This window comes from Microcaecilia unicolor, chromosome 3 (genome assembly GCF_901765095.1).
Source record: "Microcaecilia unicolor chromosome 3, aMicUni1.1, whole genome shotgun sequence".
Taxonomy (NCBI): domain Eukaryota; kingdom Metazoa; phylum Chordata; class Amphibia; order Gymnophiona; family Siphonopidae; genus Microcaecilia; species Microcaecilia unicolor.
Genome location: NC_044033.1, coordinates 88,941,139 through 88,961,966, shown reverse-complemented (window position 1 = coordinate 88,961,966; position 20,828 = coordinate 88,941,139). Strand labels below are relative to the sequence as shown.

The 20,828-nt window shown below is 43.6% G+C and overlaps 1 protein-coding gene across 1 annotated transcript in view; it reads left to right on the top strand.

The window, feature by feature from the left end:
* The window catches only part of EHBP1 (EH domain binding protein 1), a 763,964-nt gene that overhangs the window by 538,203 nt on the left and 204,933 nt on the right, over positions 1-20,828 (top strand). The window contains 1 exon segment of the mRNA XM_030196160.1: positions 11,232-11,379. Within this exon segment, the coding sequence (XP_030052020.1) occupies positions 11,232-11,379 (148 nt within the window).

The following is a 20,828-nucleotide window of genomic DNA, read 5'->3' as shown; positions in this document are numbered from 1 at the left end:
GTAGTTAGATTATAATCAGACAGGCTTATATATACATATTACTATACATTTGTATTATCAGCTCCTTCCATGTGCTTAGATGGTAATGGATGCTCACACCACCATAGATCCTCTCAGGTTAGGAGAGATCATGAGCTCCATGTGCTCCATGTGCTGCATGTGCTGTGTCTAAACCCCCACAGGAAGTTGCATAGCTGTGTGACCTCTCTAAGTAATTCACATCAGAGGTCACAGAGTAATCACAGAGAAATAATAGGTGACAGGCAATGCATGTAAAATACAATACATTCCAACAAACCCCTTCTCATGCATAACTGTCATGCAATTATTTATTCATACAAAGTCCAAGCTTTATACGCAGATTCACAAAACGTTCTCTGGGTAACGGTTTGGTCATGATGTCAGCTGTCATCTCACTGGTGTGACAATAGTGTAGACTGATGACCCCTTCTTTCGCCAACTCTCGCACGTTGTGGTATTTCGTTGCGATGTGCTTGGTGCGTGACTGAACCTTGTCATTCTGTGACAGTCGGATGCAGCTCTGATTATCTTCCATTATCTGGATTGGTCTCTTTTCAGCTATTCCAAAATCCAGCAAAAGTTTTTCAATCCACATCAGTTCTCTGCACGCTTCCGATACGGCCACATATTCAGCTTCTGTAGAAGACAAACTCACAATACTTTGTTTATGACTGGCCCATGAAATTTGTACATTTCCATACATAAACACATATCCACTTGTGGATTTATAATCAGAATGATCCCCTGCCCAATCTGAATCACAGTAACATATTAGTTTTGGATTACTATTGGCTGAAATCTTTAATTTACAATCAATGGTACCCTTTAAATACCTTACCATCCTTTTAACTGCAGTCCAATCTGATTTGGTAGGTGAGCTGACCCTTCTGCTCAAAATTCCTACTGCATTTGCTATATCAGCCCTGTATGTGGTAGTTAGATATAAAAGCTTACCTATGGCTGATCTATATTGGATGTTATCTGGTAAAGGTTCTCTTACTGTTTCATCCTTCAGAAAATCAGTGATCATGGGAGTGCTTACAACTTGGGCATCTTGCATACCTAAACTTTCAATAAGCTCATTTATTTTCTGCTTCTGGCTTAGAAGATAAGAACCATCATTTTGTTTCTCAATTTCTATACCAAGATAGTATGACACATTTCCAAGTTCTTTTATCTCAACATTCTGGTTTAAACACTTTACAATGTCCTTGTACTCTTGCTCACTTTTGCTTGCAATGAGCAGATCATCAACAAAAGCTAAAATGTATGCATATTGTCCATTTCTGCACCTAGTGTACAAGCATTTATCTGCTTCACCTTGCTTAAATCCTAAATTTGTCAATATTTCATGCAATTTATCATTCCAACATTTCGCACTTTGCTTTAATCCATAAAGACCTTTGTTTAATTTACACACTAGCTGTCTTTGTTTTGTATTTATGAAACCTGTTGGCTGTTCCATGTACAAGTCTTCAGTTATATCTCCGTGAAGAAATGCTGTTTTCACATCAATGTGTTTGACTTGCATGCCTTTTGAGACTGCAATGCTCAGAAGTGTTCTTATTGTGGTGTGTTTCACTACAGGTGCAAACACTTCATCAAAATCTTCTCCATAATTTTGAAGATATCCCTTTGCCACTAATCTGGCTTTATACCTTTCCACTTTTCCTTGTGCATTCCTTTTTAACTTGAATACCCATTTGCATCCTATAGCTTTCTTGCCAGGAGGTAATTTTGTAAGAATCCAAGTATTATTTTTATCCAATGCATCAATTTCTTCTTGTGCAGCTTTATGCCATTCAGCAGCTTCTTCTGCTGGCATTTTCTCAATCTCATCCCATGTTAAGGGCTCTTGAGCTTCTGCTGACTTTGTTAAGTAAGACAGTCTTGGGGGTGGAACACCTTTGTTTTCCCTGGATGAGCGTCTGACAACAGGTTGGTCTGACCTTTCCGCATCCTCTAAATCTGAGAGTTCTTCTCCAATTGATTCCCCTTCTCCAACTGTACTGTCTTCTTCAATGATCCTTTCTGTGTCTGCTTCCTCTGCCTGTTCCTCGTTAGATACAGGTGAGTTGCTTTCAGACATCTGCCTTGGTATGGCATTTATATACACTGGCATGTCTATTATGGTTCTAGTTTCATATTCTGGGTGATAAGGCTCATCTGGATAATCCAGCCTTTATCAACCCTTTTGTTTTCATCAAAATATGTAACATGTCTTATGCCAACAATGCCAGTTTTCAGATTCAAAATTCTATATCCTTTGTGTCCTGGAGTATAGCCAACTAAAATGCCCCTTTCTGTTGTGGAATCCAGCTTATGCCTTCTTTGCTTTGGTACATGAGCATATGCTGTACTTCCAAATGTTCTTATGTGTGACAGGTTTGGCTTCCTACCATGCCATGTCTCATGTGGTGTGCGCTCAGCGCCTTTAGTTGGCATTCTGTTTTGTAGGTACACTGCTGTGAGAATGGCTTCCCCCCATAGTCTTTTAGGGAGATTGCTATCTGACAGCATACATCTGGTCATTTCCACAAGTGACCTAAATTTTCTCTCTGCAACAGAATTTTGCTCTGGTGTATAAGCTACTGTTGTGATATGCTGAATGCCTTCTTGTTCTAGAAATGTGCGCATGCTTTGCGAAGTGAACTCACCACCATTGTCGGTCTGAAGAACCTTTGGTTTTCTTTCAAATTTATTGCTCACCATGGCTACGTATTTCTTCAGCATGTCTGTGACTTGACTTTTCTCTTTCAGCAAATAGGCCACACAGTATCTAGAGAAATCATCCAAGAATATTAGCACAAATCTGTTATTTCCCAATGATGGGATATTAAACGGTCCACATAAGTCACTGTGTATTAAGTCCAGCACTTTATTACTCCTATTTCCTGTGTATGCAGGAAATGAGGGTCTCACACCTTTTTGAGTAACACAGTCTATGCATTTCTCCATTTTACCAGCATCTGCACTTATCTGAATGCCAGTGGCTAGTTGCTTACTGTAAAGATCCTGGATCACCTTAAAATCACGATGTCCCAGGCGGCGGTGCCAGATTTCCAGACTACATTTACCATCATTCTTCCTTACTTGCGCCATATGTGAGGCTTCACCTGAAATGCTCAGTTTATAAACATCATTATGCATAAAAGCTTCAGCATACACTTCATCATTTTTAGAGATTGTGCACTTACTGTTTTCAAAATGAATCGCAAATCCCTTCTTATCTAATGTAGATACACTAAGCATATTGCAAACTGCTTGGGGAATATACAAGACATCACTTACAGGAATTTCTTTAACTTCATTAGACACTTTGCATTTTAAGAATCCAATACCTTTTGCTTGGATCTTAGCAGTCCCTGCGTTTGCAGTTTTAAGAATACCTTCCTCTGGACACATTTCCTGAAAGAAATCCTTACAATTGGTTAAATGGCATGTGCTCCCTGAATCCAAAATCCAAGTACTTTCATTTGAATTATTATTTACCATAGTCAAAGATTTTTCTGCCATTAGAAAGCCCTTGTGTTTATTATTGTCCTTCATACATTTCCTGGTTTGAAAATTCTTTAGTTCCATTGGCTTAGGTGAGCTAGAGGGAGTGTTTTGTGTTTCCTTACACCATTTAGATACATGTCCCTCCTTTCCACATGAGTAGCAAATCAGCTTGCCCTTGGGTGGAGTTTTCCCATAGCTCCGCCTTCCTCTGTTCTTTGCCAAGAAATTTGTTTCATTTCTCTCTGACTGACTTTGAGAACACATCTCCTCAGAATCATTTACTATGCATTCCTGCCTTAGTTTTGATGTTGCCTGTTCAAAAGATTGCCCTTCAATGGCCTCATTTACAGACCTAAAAACATCAAACTTCTTTGATAGTGAGGTAAAAAGAAATGCTCTTTTCAATGCATCACACATGGGAATTCCTGAAAGTTCTAACTTTTGAAATGAAGACATAAGATGCATAATGTGATCATTACATTTACTTTTATCCCTTAATTTGGTTTCATTCAACTCTGCCAACCAAATTGGTTGCTGCTTTGCATATGTAGTTGCATACATAGTTCTCAGTTTATATAAAATGTCCTTTGGTGTATCTTTTCCCTCCACTAATATGGCTTGTTTCTCTGAGAGAGCTTCCAAAAGCATGCACTTCACATAATAGTTTGCATTGTCCCATTCAGCCATATTTTCAGCTGTTCTGTCTTGGTCTAAGCATATATTTAATCCTTTTGCTCGAAGGAGACATATGAATCTTAGTTCCCACTGCCGATAATTAAACTCAGTTAATTTAGGCACCTTGAGAGAATAGAACAATGGTGAATTTCTTCCCTCAGCCATTTTCCTAGCCTTCTGTCTGCTGTGTGGGGGGAGAGAGAGACAGACTGAATCTTTCCTTTAAAACTTAAGAGAAAAATGTGGCCTTTTTTTCTGCCTGGTAATATTTCTCTTCTTTTTCAATTCCTGGCCCTGGGCCCATAACCCTTTTTGTTGGATTATTTGTAGTAAATAATTAGCAGATTTTAGTACACACAGCTTCAGCTTTAGAAATGTTAATTTCTTTCTTCATCTCTCTCTCATTCACCCCTGAATAATTCACTGCTGAGTCACTTTAAAGTTGAAGTAACAAAACATCTGTTTACTCACAGTTTGTAGTTAGATTATAATCAGACAGGCTTATATATACATATTACTATACATTTGTATTATCAGCTCCTTCCATGTGCTTAGATGGTAATGGATGCTCACACCACCATAGATCCTCTCAGGTTAGGAGAGATCATGAGCTCCATGTGCTCCATGTGCTGCATGTGCTGTGTCTAAACCCCCACAGGAAGTTGCATAGCTGTGTGACCTCTCTAAGTAATTCACATCAGAGGTCACAGAGTAATCACAGAGAAATAATAGGTGACAGGCAATGCATGTAAAATACAATACATTCCAACAACGTCAGGGTGCCAGCACTTCGGTGCCGTCTCCTGGACCCGAACAGCTTCCGGCACCGACACCTCTACCGGCCCCCTTGCCTTTCCCGACAGCAGGCCTGGACGAGTGCCTCCGAGCCGGGGATCCTGGAAGGGCTGATGTGCCAGACTGTGCCCCTCGGCGCCATTGATGGAGGCACCGGCGTGCTCTAGCCCGGTGCCGAGGCCTTCGACGCCAACGCCGCTTGCGGCGCCGGTCTCGACCGCCACGCAGGTGGAGTCCCCGTCGACATCGATGGAGGGAGCTTCATCCCCGCCGGCGCGGGAGTCCACCGCTCGACGACGCCACCGAGGACTCGGTGCCTCGAAGTCGAGCCGGGCCCGGTTGAGGTCTGAGCTACAGGAGCTCATGTCCGACACCGAGGAAGAGGCCTCATGGGGGGAGGAGGAGGACCCCAGATATTTCTCCTCAGAGGAGTCTGTGGGCCTTCCCTCCGACCCCACTCCTTCACCAGAGAGAAAGCTCTCGCCACCTGAGAGTCTCTCCTTTGCCTCCTTCGTCAGGGATATGTCGATTTGCATTCCCTTCCCCGTGGTCTCTGTGGATGAGCCGAGGGCTGAGATGCTCGAGGTCCTCGACTATCCATCACCACCTAGAGAGTCCTCCACGGTACCGTTGCACAATGTCCTCAAAGAGACACTGCTTCGGAACTGGTTGAGACCTTTATCTAATCCCACCATCCCCAAGAAAGCGGAGTCCCAATACAGGATCCACTCAGACCCAGAGTTAATGCGGCCTCAATTGCCTCATGACTCGGCGGTCGTGGACTCTGCTCTCAAGAGGGCACGGAGTTCGAGGGATACTGCCTCGGCGCCCCCGGGGCGGGAGTCTCGCACTCTGGACTCGTTTGGGAGGAAGACCTACCAATCTTCAATGCTCGTGACCCGCATCCAGTCCTACCAGCTCTACACGAGCATACACATGCGGAATAATGTGAAGCAACTGGCGGACCTGGTCGACAAGCTCCCCCCGGAGCAGTCCAGGCCTTTTCAGGAGGTGGTCAGGCAGCTGAAGGCGTGCAGAAAGTTCCTGTCCAAGGGTATATATGACACCTGTGATGTGGCATCTCGTGCTGCTGCCCAAGGTAGAGTGATGCGCAGGCTCTCATGGCTGCGTGCCTCTGACCTGGACAACCGCACCCAGCAGAGGCTGGCCGATGTCCCTTGCCGGGGGGATAATATTTTTGGTGAGAAGGTCGAGCAGTTGGTGGACCAACTGCATCAGCGGGAAACCACCCTCGACAAACTCTCCCACCGGGCGCATTCAGCATCCACCTCAGCAGGTGGACGTTTTTCCCGGGCCAGGCAGGCTGCGCCCTACGCCTACAACAAGAGTAGGTACACCCAGCCGGCCCGAAGGCCTCCTCAGGCACAGGGACAGTCCCAGCGCGCTCGTTCCCATCAACAGCATGCGCCTAAGCAGCCCCCGGCGCCTCCACAGCAAAAACCGGGGATGGGTTTTTGACTGGATCCATAGAAACATAGCCGCCATCAAAGTGTCCGTGCCGGACGATCTGCCAGTCGGGGGGAGGTTAAAACTTTTTCACCAAAGGTGGCCTCTAATAACCTCCGACCAGTGGGTTCTCCAAATAGTGCGGTGCGGATACGCCCTGAATTTGGCCTCCTCTCCACCAAATTGTCCTCCGGGAGCTCAACCTTCAGCTCCCAGCACAAGCGGGTACTTGCAGAGGAACTCTCCGCCCTTCTCAGCGCCAATGCGGTCGAGACCGTGCCACCCGGGCAGGAAGGGCAGGGATTCTATTCCAGGTACTTCCTTGTGGAAAAGAAAACAGGGGGGATGCGCCCCATCCTAGACCTGAGAGGCCTGAACAAATACCTGGTCAAAGAGAAGTTCAGGATGCTTTCCTTGGGCACCCTTCTGCCAATGATTCAGAAAAACGATTGGCTATGTTCCCTGGATTTAAAGGACGCATACACTCACATCCCGATACTGCCAGCTCACAGACAGTATCTCAGATTCCGCCTGGGCACACGGCACTTTCAGTATTGTGTGCTGCCCTTTGGGCTCGCCTCTGCCCCAGGGGTGTTCACGAAGTGCCTCGTGGTGGTCGCGGCGTATCTACGCAAGCTGGGAGTGCACGTGTTCCCATATCTCGACAATTGGCTGGTCAAGAACACCTCGGAGGCAGGAGCCCTCCGGTCCATGCAATGCACTATTCAACTCCTGGAGCTGCTGGGGTTTGTGATAAATTACCCAAAGTCCCATCTCCAGCCAACCCAGTCTCTGGAATTCATAGGAGCTCTGCTGACTACCCAGACGGCTCAGGCCTTCCTTCCCGAAGCGAGGGCCAACAACCTCCTGTCCCTGGCTTCGCAGACCAGAGCGTCTCAGCAGGTCACAGCTCGGCAGATGTTGAGACTTCTGGGTCATATGGCCTCCACAGTCCATGTGACTCCCATGGCTCGTCTTCACATGAGATCTGCTCAATGGACCCTAGCTTCCCAGTGGTTCCAAGCCACCGGGAATCTAGAGGATGTCATCCGCCTCTCCACCAGTTGCCGCACTTCACTGCTCTGGTGGACCATTCGGACCAATTTGACGCTGGGACGTCCATTCCAAATTCCACAGCCCACGAAAGTGCTGACGACGGATGCATCTCGCCTGGGGGGGGAGCTCATGTCGATGGTCTCCACACCCAGGGTCTGTGGTCCCTCAGGAAAAGGATCTGCAGATCAACCTCCTGGAGCTCCGAGCGGTCTGGAACGCACTGAAGGCTTTCAGAGATCGGCTGTCCTGTCAAATTATCCAAATTCGGACAGACAATCAGGTTGCAATGTATTACATCAACAAGCAGGGGGGCACCGGATCTCGCCCCCTGTGTCAGGAAGCCGTCGGGATGTGGCGTTGGGCTTGCCAGTTCGGCATGCTTCTCCAAGCCACATACCTGGCAGGTGTAAACAACAGTCTGGCCGACAGACTGAGCAGAGTCATGCAACCGCACGAGTGGTCGCTCCATTCCAGAGTGGTACGCAAGATCTTCCGAGAGTGGGGCACTCCCTCGGTGGACCTTTTCGCCTCTCAGACCAACCACAAGCTGCCTCTGTTCTGTTCCAGACCACAGGCACACGGCAGACTAGCGTCGGATGCCTTTCTCCTCCATTGGGGGACCGGCCTCCTGTATACTTATCCTCCCATACCTTTGGTGGGGAAGACCTTACTGAGGCTCAAGCAAGACCACGGCACCATGATTCTGATAGCACCTTTTTGGCCCCGTCAGATCTGGTTCCCTCTACTTCTGGAGTTGTCCTCCGAAGAACCGTGGAGATTGGAGTGTTTTCCGACCCTCATTTCACAGAACGACGGAGCGCTTCTGCACCCCAACCTTCAGTCTCTGGCTCTCACGGCCTGGATGTTGAGGGCGTAGACTTCGCTTTGTTGGGTCTGTCTGAGGGGGTCTCCCGTATCTTGCTTGCCTCTAGGAAGGATTCCACTAAAAAGAGTTACTTTTTCAAGTGGAGGAGGTTTGTCGTTTGGTGTGAGAGCAAGGCCCTAGAACCTCGTTCTTGTCCTGCACAGAACCTGCTTGAATACCTTCTGCACTTATCAGAGTCTGGTCTCAAGACCAACTCAGTAAGGAATCACCTTAGTGTGATTAGTGCTTACCATCTTCGTGTAGAGGGTAAAGCCATCTCTGGAGAGCCTTTAGTCGTTCGATTCATGAGAGGTTTGCTTTTGTCAAGGCCCCCTGTCAAGCCTCCTGCAGTGTCATGGGATCTCAACGTCGTCCTCGCCCAGCTGATGAAACTTCCTTTTGAGCCACTGAATTCCTGCCATCTGAAGTACTTGACCTGGAAGGTCATTTTCTTGGTGGCAGTTACTTCAGCTCGTAGGGTCAGTGAGCTTCAAGCCCTGGTAGCTCATGCTCCGTATACTAAGTTTCATCATAACAGAGTAGTACTCCGCACTCACCCTAAGTTCCTGCCGAAGGTGGTGTCGGAGTTCCATCTTAACCAGTCAATTGTCTTGCCAACATTCTTTCCCAGACCGCATACCCGCCCTGCTTGAACGTCAGTTGCACACATTGGACTGCAAGCGAGCGTTGGCCTTCTATTTGGAGCGGACACAGCCCCACAGACAGTCCGCCCAATTGTTTGTTTCTTTCGACCCCAATAGGAAAGGGGTCGCTGTCGGGAAACGCACCATCTCAAATTGGCTAGCAGATTGCATTTCCTTCACTTACGCCCAGGCTGGGCTGACTCTTGAGGGTCATGTCACGGCTCATAGTGTCAGAGCCATGGCAGCGTCAGTGGCTCACTTGAAGTCAGCCACTATTGAAGAGATTTGCAAGGCTGCGACGTGGTCATCTGTCCACACATTCACATCACATTACTGCCTCCAGCAGGATACCCGACGCGACAGTCGGTTTGGGCAGTCGGTGCTGCAGAATCTGTTTGGGGTTTAAATCCAACTCCACCCTCCAGGACCCGAATTTATTCTGGTCAGGCTGCACTCTCAGTTAGTTGTTCTTCGTAGGTCAATTTCTATTATGCCCTCGCCGTTGCGAGGTTCAATTGACCTGGGTTCTTGTTTTGAGTGAGCCTGAGAGCTAGGGATACCCCAGTCGTGAGAACAAGCAGCCTGCTTGTCCTCGGAGAAAGCGAATGATACATACCTGTAGCAGGTGTTCTCCGAGGACAGCAGACTGATTGTTCTCACCTACCCTCCCTCCTCCCCTTTGGAGCTGCGTTTTACTCTTTTTGCTTGTCATTCAACTGAGTGGGAACGGTCGCGCACGGGCGGGAAGACGGCCGCGCATGCGCAGTGGGCGTGCCCTGCGTGCGGGACCGCCCGCAAAGTTTTTGTTCCGGTTGGTGGGGGCTGCCGTGGACGTCAACCCAGTCGTGAGAACAATCAGCCTGTTGTCCTCGGAGAACACCTGCTACAGGTATGTATCATTCGCTGTACTGCCGGTCCTGCACTCTTGCGGCGGGCAGGAAGGCATTCACAGTGGGAGTACAGTCGCGTGCTTTTAATGATATAGTATGCTGTAAAAACGTTTTGCACTGGGCAACATGGATGACATCACCACCTACATGTGAGAGTTGATGGCCTGCTGTCCTCTGGGAATACCTGCTACAGATAAGTATCTTCTCTACATCAAGAGTGTGTACTCTTTGCAAAGGAGGGCGCAATATGTATAAAAGCATACACTGTTCTTAAAGAGTGAGCACTATAGTGCACTCATACAGGAAATTTTGCAATTAATGTGGGTTCAAAATGGCCATAAATGCATGTTAAATATAAAACCTTGCTGTGCTTTAGTAAATAGGGCCCAAAGTACATTAATTACATACATTTTGTTTACGCTTTTTTAAAACTAAATGTTATCAATCTATTAAAACATTTAGTGTAGTTATAAATTGCAAGATATAGATTGTAATAATTGAATGGTATATTTTATTGTTGTTTTTTTTTTAGCTAAGGGGCTCTTTTACTAGGCTGCACTAAAAGGTGGCCTGCGCTATGACTACTAGTGTGTGGATTTCCAGCATGCTAAGGCCACTTTTAGCACAGCTGTAAAATGAGCGCGTTTTCCATTTTTGCAATAATGACAACGCACTAATTTTCCCATTAAAGATCATGGATTTGATATACCGCTTTTTTGTGAGTACAACCAGAGTGGTTTACATATACTATATGCAGGTATGTGTATGAGCCCTTAACTACCCCTATTTTTTAGGCAGTAAGGGCTCACATGCTAGCCACTCACTAATCGGTTAGTGCGTGGCAATATAGCTGTGCTAACTGATTAGCGCTGGGCATATCTACTCTCAGCCCCTCCCCCCCCCCCCCCCCCCCAACAAGCTCCCAGCACTAAAAAATAAACTTTTTAGCATGTGGGAAGCATGCGCAGATGCTAAAACTACTGCAGGATGCCTGAGAGTGCCCCATGGTAGTGGTTTTTAACCTGCAGTAAAAACGCATTAGTACTTATTGCAGCTTAGTAAAAGGTCCCCTAAATAACTTAAGTGTTCCTTGTGCTGGAGTTAAAGTGCCTAAATGTTAAAAGTATGCAACTGTCCCCTTCTTCCTGCCCAAAAGAACATCTGACTTATTGTAAGATGCCTAACTGATAGAATGCATACTGTTTAAAATGTGGGCCAGTCGCATAGTATTAGCCAATTGCTATCATTATGATCAGATTGAGAATGAAATTGCAATTTTGTCAATTACTTAGTTGGCAACTGTTCGATATATCTTAGCAGCAAGATGAAGAGCGACGTCGGCAACTGAGAGAGCGAGCTCGTCAGCTAATAGCAGAAGCTCGATCTGGAGTGAAAATGTCAGAGCTTCCTAGCTACAGTGACATGGCTACAGAAAAGTTGAAAGAGAAGTCAAAGGCATCTGGAGGTGAGTTAAGGAACCTTGTGATATGCTTAGACAGTAGTCAGAACTGCACATGGTACTTTACTTAGACTTGAAAATGTTGCTGGGTAATTGACATTAATCAGGCACTCAGTGTCTTGTTGTCAAGATCCAGGTACTAATGCCTTAGTGGAAAACATCAGTCACTGCAAAATACATTATAATGACAAGTAATGATTTTTAAATCATCACTATTAATTACCAGTTGTTAAAAATAGTGATAACCTCCCACTTGCTTCGATTCCTTCATTAGTCGTCCATCGCTAAGGTGTTAAGTGTTTCTTTATTCACCTAGGTACTATGAATGACAAGATCCTCTCACCCCTCCATGATAAAAATATTGGATATGGAAAAATGTAAAAACATTTTAAGGAAAATTAAAATTTCATATATACAGGAAACAGTATAAAACAAATGAGAAATTGTGGCTGCTGTGACAGTAATTGGTTTAGTGTATTGTACGCCCAGTCAGTATGTGAGAATTAACATAAAATATAGCTAATTACTATTATGAATTTAATAAATGAAGGAGTAACTGTGCATTCTGATGAAAGCAGAGGATTGTATAGTTTTGTAATAATACTTGGAACATTAGATCATTTAAGTTTCTGGAACCTGAAACTGTTTCCTATGATGGACAATATCTGAGCTGAGTGGATAAGTATGTTGCGAGTGAGGTTTAGACATGTTTCAGCACAGGTGCCTACATAGGAGGGCTCATTGCAGCATTAAGCAATATTAAGGTCAGCACCAGTAATAATTTCAGCCCTGGAGCAGTCTCTCCTAATGGAATACAGTATTACTGGTTTATGCTGCAGTTAGTGAGTTTAGAAAAAGTGTGAGAATTGGAAGCTGACTGCAGATAATGGGGTAAAGCGATGCCTGGAGCTAAAGGTTCTGACGCCAGCTTCCTTTTCACTTTTTCTTATTGCTTTTCATATGTTAGCCACAATAGCCTGTTGAAGACATTTGTTTTATTAAGTTGCTAGATATGAGTTGATTGATGTGACTGGTAATAGCTATCTGTAATGAATACCATTTTTAGGGAGTAATCTTGTAAAACTTTTTATGCATGTAAAGTATATTCTATACATGGAAAATTACTTTTTCAAAGCTACACATGGGAATATATGTGCAAAGAGTAGGTGCCGTACAAGATTCTGCCTATAAATGTGCCTTTAGGCATAGTGGTGCAGTTCAGGCAGAGTTGCATATTATATAAAAATATACAAGTACATGTATAGAATACATGTGCACATTTATATTTCTTCCCCCAGATTCTATAAATGGCGACTAAAGTTGCACATGCAAATCAACACACATAGCTGATTTGCCAGTGCATCTTAATTGCTTAACAAGCTAATCAGCGCTGATAATTGGCCACTGGCAAGAATTATCAGTATTAATTGGCACTAATTAGAATTTGTGTGCAACGTTCTAAGTGTATTCTATAAACTGTTGTGCATAAATCTGAATATGTGGATCTCAGAAGGGGGCATGGCCATGGGAGGAGCATGGGTGAGTCATGGGCATTCCTAAAAATTACACGCACTGTTATAGAATATGCCTGATCAGCTCTTAAATATGGGCATTTACACCAGGTTTTGGTTGGCATAAATGGTTGCATCTAAATTTTAGCCATGGGGACAGCAGCTACCCATATTCTATAAACTGCACCTAACTTTAGATGAGGTTTGTAGAATAGCACTAAGCCCATATTTTTTCAGCAAGTTTTTTTAGGTGCAGTTTATAGAATCAGAGCAATTGTAAATTTCTGTGAGAGAATTTATATGAAATCGGGGTTATTGTAGGAGCTTATTTTAGAAAAACACGTAGGTGTCTATTTTTCTGAACAAATTAAGCACCTTTTTTTGATATTTCATGAGGATGCTCTGTTATAAAATTACCCCCTTTGTGTTTTTGGCCCATTCTGCCACAGGGAACAAAAATTGTTGCCTTTTTTTTTTTTAAGCAAAGCTCTTTCTATGACTTTAAGCAGTTCTATAACTGCTTTACGTACAGTAGCCCAGTGGCCTCATTTTACATGCAGATTAGACTACAGCACTATGCACATAGGGTAATTTTTTTTTTTCATTTATAAGAATTTAAATTTACAAGCAATAAAATAACTTGCCAGAAATACAGAAGGTAATACACAAGAATTATTTCAATCAGGTAATTCTGTATTCTTCCTTAGACCACAAAATAGGGAGAGTGAAACAAGACAAGGAGATCAATAATAATAACTGGGGATAATCAGGTTTTTCTGTTTACTGTTGCACATAGGGTAATTTTATAAATAAGTGTACATGTAAATAGTATGTGCATACTTTTTGTTGTAAGGATTCTAGCTGATTTTCAAAAGGAAAGTACTCACTTTCCTTTACACTTGCTCTTTACCACACTCAATTTTCTGGTTTCAAATACCTGCTCCTGAAAATGCCCCCACTCAGTTTCACTATAGAAATAACTTAAAATTTCCTTTTAAGCTGGTTCTCAACCCTGTTCTAAAGGTACTTTTTAATCTGGTTTTCTGGATGTCATATTGAATACGCATGCCAAAAATCTGCATACACCAGTTGTCAAATGTATGCTTATTCATTATAAATATACTGCTGAGCAAAAGTTTGTGAACCTCATAGTATGGTCAATGTTTTACCATAGTTTCTACTCAGAACATAATTGGTGCCTAATCGAAACTCTGATGAGAGAAAAATTAACCCATTGAATATAGAAATCAGGCAAAAATGTTACAACTTGTTCATTTATTCAACAAAAGCATTAATCAGTACATATCCTTGTGTGAAAAGAAATGCGAGCTCTTCATTCTGTAACTTTTCGCACCTCCAGTAATTGATTGTCAGTCTTATAAAGTAATTTCCAATAAGGTAATCACATTCATGGACATACATGGATTCTCTTTACTGGAATGAGCTGCTGGGCCAACATTAAGGGAGGATAGTTATTAAGGTGTGGTAAAAGTTGGGTTTTTATCTCACCTTAATTTACATCAGAAGTGACTAACCAATGATATCTCAGTACCACAGTTTGTCACTCCCACAGTGACTAACCTGCGGTACTGACCTGGCAAGCACATACCACCTTGAACCCTCAACCCCAGCAGGCACATACCCTCCCAAAGCCCCCCCCCCCCCCCCCCCCCCATGACATATTCCCCCTCTCCATGACGCATTCCCCACTGAAGGGTTCCTTGGGCCTTCCTTTACAAATCCATGTGGTTTAGTGGATACGGAGCAGGAACAACTGATGGGGCAGGATTGATGCTCAGTCACGTCTGCTGATGCCAAGTTCAAAATGGCACTGGCAACCACTAGCAGTAGTTTTGTGATAATACCACTAGTTTAGTTTTACATTTTTGATACATGACATTTTCCAATAAAATGAAAGCTGTTTACAATGACTGAAAAATCAAAGAAATGTGAAAGGAACTCCATAACATGAGAAAAGGCAAAAGGAAAAAATAAGGAGAGAGATAGAGAAATAATAGAGATGTGAGAGAACAAGACAGAGTCTAAGAACAGAGAAGCATTGTGCTGGTTCTGAGCCTTTTGGGCTCATCAAGATCAAGGGAAGGCCATAGTACAGAAGTAGGTTTTTAGTGCCACCCTTTGCCCTTATACAGCAACATGAAAGCTGGATGTAGTACCACAAGAATACTGCTAGAGGTTGCCAGTGCCATTTTGAACCCTGCTGGCAGGATCAACTGGGATCACTCCTACTCCCATAACTGCTTGACCCTAGGGATTTGTAAAGGTTGATCCAGGAGACTTTAAGAGAAGGGATAAGCCTTCAGTGGAATATGTCATGGGAAACCTTTTGAGGAATAGATGTGTCTGCTAGGGCATAGAGGAGGAACTCATGCCTAGCCTCTTTAAGAAGCAGCTGGGGAACATTGTACCACAGCTTGGAGACCTGACACTCCTGGCCAGGAAAAATAATGCCTGCTTTTATTTGGCATAATTTGTGACCATCTTCGGGGGGAAAAGTGACTAAAGTAGTGGATCCAAAATGTTGAGAATGGCCAATTTTTCATGTCTTGGGTCCATAAGCAATCTGCAATTTTCACATAAGAAGATGGGGTTTAAACTGTTGTATTGCAAGTTGTTTATTCTAATAGAATTTACTAAAACCTCATTTTTTGAATCTGGTGACTTTAAAGGTAGTCACATTTTTCTAGGAATAACACAGCTTGTTCTGTTTACCTCAAGCTGGACTATTTGATTTACAAGCATTTGCATCTCATTACTATTTATCCCTCAGTGACTTAAATTAACATGCATTAGAGTAATATAATGCACATTATTACCATTTAACATTGATTAAGAGGCAAACAACACATGGCCATAATGCACCTTAATAACTACCTCCCTAAGGGGTCCCTTTACAGAGTGACGGTAAGCCCAACATGGGCTTACTGCACACTAATCTGGAACTACCACTGACCGAATGCAGGTGCCAGCGATTGTTCCAGCCCCTGTACATGCCATTCACTGCGCTAAGGAAAATAACGGTGCTAACCCAGCAGTAATTGGGCAGCACCGTGCACTGCCCGGTCACTGCTGGGTTAACATGGGAGCCCTTAACGCCACCTCAGTGGGTAGCATTAAGTGCTCCCCCAGCATGGCCATTCCATCTTTTGGCCTTTTTCCCACTACAGTAAAAAGGGCCACAGCACACAGCTAAAAGAGGCCCCTAAATTTCTTAATTTAGCTTATTCAGTTCTGGAATAAGTTGAGGACATGGTTATTTTTAAATTTTTTAGTGTGATTGATCATATACTTTTAGGGATTTTGTTGTGCTGAACTATTTTTGAAATCATACTGTTTTATGAATAATGCACTGTAATTGTTTTGCATTATTAATGTACTGTGCATTAGAACCAATCAACATTGAACTCCTTAATTTGGTTACTTTATTTGGTTATTATTTAACGCTATACTTTATCCTACATTTTGCATACCTGATATGTATTAGCTATTTCTCTATCTCTAATTTTCTTGATATTTTATGTACCTTTAATTGTAACAATACTCTGTTCCTCTCATTCCGTTAATGACAATTGTCATTGCAGCATAATGTAAGCCACATTGAGCCTACAAAGAGGTAGGAAAATGTGGGATACAAATGCAGCAAAATAAATAAATAAACTGAAAGGTTAAGTAGAATATAAGTAACCAAATTAAATTAGCCTGTTCTTCCATATACAGAGCTGTTTCAACTGTCTGATACTGACATTCAGCCCTGCATGAATGGCTTGGTCTTAAACAATGAAATTATGTGTATAGCAAAACATCCAGTATCCAAATCTCTCTAACTGTTTTGCAGAAACTGGTCAGTTGGAGGGGACTCTATTTGAGCAAGTGAAAAATTTAATTAACAATTACCTCAACTGAAATTCCCTCAAATAGGCTACTATCACTGGTTTCATAGGTTTCCGGAAAAAAGAAAGCAGAAAACAACTCTGCATAACAGAGAAAAAACTGCTGTCTCAAAAAAAAAAAGCGAAATTAATAATTAACAAATTTGCAGAACTAGAGATCCACCTAATCCACTATGTTTATAAGGCTTTAATACATAGAACGTGAGCTGTTAAGCAATCAAGAATACTGGGCTTGATGGACCTTCAGTCTGTCCCAGTATGGCAGCACTTACGTTCTTATGTGAAACCATGCATGGCAAAAAAAAGAAAACTTAACTAAAGGAGAGCTTCACACTAGATCCAAGCGCACTCTTCACTCCACACATTTTCAATTGATATTCAATCTTTCCACTTTCTGGCACTAAATACAGCCCTCAATAACAAAAAAATATTGCTGTGTCAAAAAAATGTAACTAAAATAAACAGAACTATTAATTCACAAATTTGCAGAACTAGAGATCCACCTCTGTGTATCCACTGTGGACTAAATTCTATATGGTGCCTGAAAATTCCGTGTGGAAAAAAATACGTCGAAGAGTATTCAGTATGCCTAAATTTTATAGAATAGGCTTAAATTTCCACACAGTATATATAATTACACTGAGCACCTCTCCATGCAACCAAATTTAGTTTCAGCCATTTACGTAAATCCCAATGCATAAATTAGGCTCACAGCAGGTGTATTCTCTAACAACACGCATAGATTTTAGAAATACGCATGTCCTACTTTTGGCCACTCTCCCTTTTCAACTCTGCGACTTAGAATTTACATGCACCATGTTACAGAATATGCGTAGCGAGTTGTGAGCGTAAATCTTTAATAAGTACATAGTATTGCCATACTGGGAAGACCAAAGGTCCATCAAGCCCAGCATCCTGTTTCCAACAGTGGCCAATCCCGGTCACAAATACCTGGCAAGATCCCCAAAAAATACAAAATATTTTATACTGCTTATCCTAGAAATAGTGGATTTTCCCGAAGTCCATTTAATAATGGTCTATGGACTTTTCCTTTAGGAAGCCGTCCAAACCTTTTTTAAACTCCACTAAGCTAACAGCCTTTACCAAATTCTCTGGCAACAAATTCCAGAGTTTAATTACATGTTGAGTGAAGAAAAAGTTTCTCCTATTCATTTAAAATGTATTGCATTGTAGCTTCATCGCATGCCCCCTACTCCTAGTATTTTTGGAAAGCGTAAACAGACGCTTCACATCTACCCGTTCAACTCCACTCATTATTTTATTGACCTCTATCAAATCTCCCCTCAGTCGCCTTTTCTCCAAGCTGAAGAGCCTAGCCGTTTTAGCCTTTTCTCCTAGGGTAGTCGTCTCATCCCCTTTATCATTTTTGTTGCCTTTCTCTGCACCTTTTGTAATTCCACTGTATCTTTTTTGAGATGCGGCGACCAGAATTGAACACAATATTTGAAGTGCGGTCGCACCATGGAGTGATACAAAGGCATTATAACATCCTCGTTTTTGTTTTCCATTCCTTTTCTAATAATACCTAACATTCTATTTGCTTTCTTAGCCGCAGCAGCACACCGAGCAGAAGGTTTCAACGTATCATCAACAACGACACCTAGATCCCTTTCTTGGTCCGTGACTCCTAACATGGAACCTTGCATGACGTAGCTATAATTCAGGTTCCTCTTTCCCACATGCATCACTTTGCACTTGCTCACATTAAACGTCATCTGCCATTTAGACACCCAGTCTTCCAGTCTCGTAAGGTCCTCTTGTAATTTTTCACAATCCTCCCGCGATTTAACGACTTTGAATAACTTTGTGTCATCAGCAAATTTAGTTACCTCACTAGTTACTCCCATCTCTAGGTCATTTATAAATATGTTAAAAAGCAGCGGTCCCAGCATAGACCCCTGGGGAACCCCACTAACTACCCTTCTCCATTGATATTAATCTTAATATCAATGGACCTACTGAAACTTTATTCCACGCTGGAGAAGCAAATTATCTCTCTGATGCCTCTTCCTCAAACTATCTAACTATCTATGGATATTGTGTGAGCAAGTCAGATGAAGGAGTGGCACTCATTTTCTTTGCTCATTTCAGCCTGCTAGAGATCCCACTGTGCCCCTCTAGTTTTCTGTGAGGCACACCTGCCTTCAATGCAATCTTTTTTTCGAAGTCCCTCTTAGCCTTCCTTATCAGTGCTTTGCATTTGACTTGACATTCCTTATGATGTTTCTTATTATTTTCAGTCTGTTCCTTCTTCCATTTTCTGAAGGATTTTCTTTTAGCTCTAATAGCTTCCTTCACCTCACTTTTTAACCATGCCGGCTGTTGTTTGGTCATCCGTCCTCCTTTTTTAATACGTGGAATATATTTGGCCTGGGCTTCCAGGATGGTGTTTTTGAACAGCATCCACACCTCATATGTAAATTTTTGACCCTCGCAGTCATAGGCGGTCGGTGGCCCAACTGTTTGGGGAGGCTAAAGGGGGCGGGGCCAGGGGTGGGGCCTAAATCCATAATTGTCTGATCACACACAGAAAAAAAATAAATAAAAATAAATGTCACAATAGCTTTTATTAAATTTAGATATTAGTTATGTATCATATGTCAAAGAATAAAGTGGTTGCTCAAAGCATATACTAACCACAATCGCTCAACTCCAAAACACTATGCACAACTTTGTGCAAAAACACACTCTGAACCTTACTGTACCATAAATATTACACTGGGCAGAACCTAATACACCAATATACCACCCATACAGAAAATGCAGACCGTCGTCAATATTGAAACAAGGGATCATAATATCACAATTCTCATGTAGAGCCACAAAACATCCTAATTCATGTTTAATGTGGGATAAAATGTCATAAATAAGTAAATAAACTTTTAATGTTGAACACCTAATTCTCAAAGTGGACATATTCCAAACAGTATAATGAAAATAAAGTGATCTTTTCTACCTTTGTTGTCTGGTGACTTTGTTTTTCTGATTGTGCTGGCCCAGTATCCGATTCTGCTGCTATCTGTCCTCTTAACTCCGTTTCCAGGGCTTCCTTTCCATTTATTTGTTTACTTTCCGCCTTTCTTCTTTATTTCTTGTCCTACATCCGTAAGTAAAAGCTGGGTCCTCCGCAAACTTGACTGTCCAGTGGATCCAGCTTTTGCCTATTTTCTTCATCCATGTGCAGTTTTTCTACTCTCTTCCTTTTCCATCATCTCATCTCCTTCCTCACTCCTCCCTCCCCCTCCATGTCCAGCAACCCTCCTCTCCCTTCCATCCACCCATGTCCAGCAACTCTCCTCTCCCCTGCCCTCTCCTCTCCCCTTCATCCACCATGTGCAGCAACCCTCCTCTCCTCTCCCCTCCATCCACCCATGTCCAGCAACCCTCCTCTCCCTGCCCTCTCCTCTCCCCTTCATCCACCATGTGCAGCAACCCTCCTCTCCCCTCCATCCACCCATGTCCAGCAACCCTCCTCTCCCATGCCCTCTCCTCTCCCCTTCATCCACCATGTGCAGCAACCCTCCTCTCCCCTTCCCTCCATCCACCATGTGCAGCAGCCCTCCTCTCCCCTTCCCTCCATCCACCCATGTCCAGCAACCCTCCTCTCCCCTGCCCTCTCCTCTCCCCTTCTTCCACCATGTGCAGCAACCCTCCTCTCCTCTCCCGTCTGCCCTCGTTTCCTTCCTGCCCCCCCCCCCCCCCGCCGTACCTTTAAATATTATATTTTTGCTGGAGTCGTAGGCAGCGCCTGCATTGAAGGCATCAGCAGGCTCATCGCGGTTCCAGCAGCCTTCCCTCGCAAGTCGGATGATGGCTCCGCCCTCGTAGAAATAGGAAATACATCAGAAGAGGGCGGAGCCATCATCCGACTTGCGAGGGAAGGCTGCTGGAACCGCGATGAGCCTGCTGATGCCTTCAATGCAGGCGCTGCCCGTGACTCCAGCAAAAATATAATATTTAAAGGTACGGGGACGGCGGCGGGGCAGTGGCGGGCTGGGGAGGCTTAGCCACC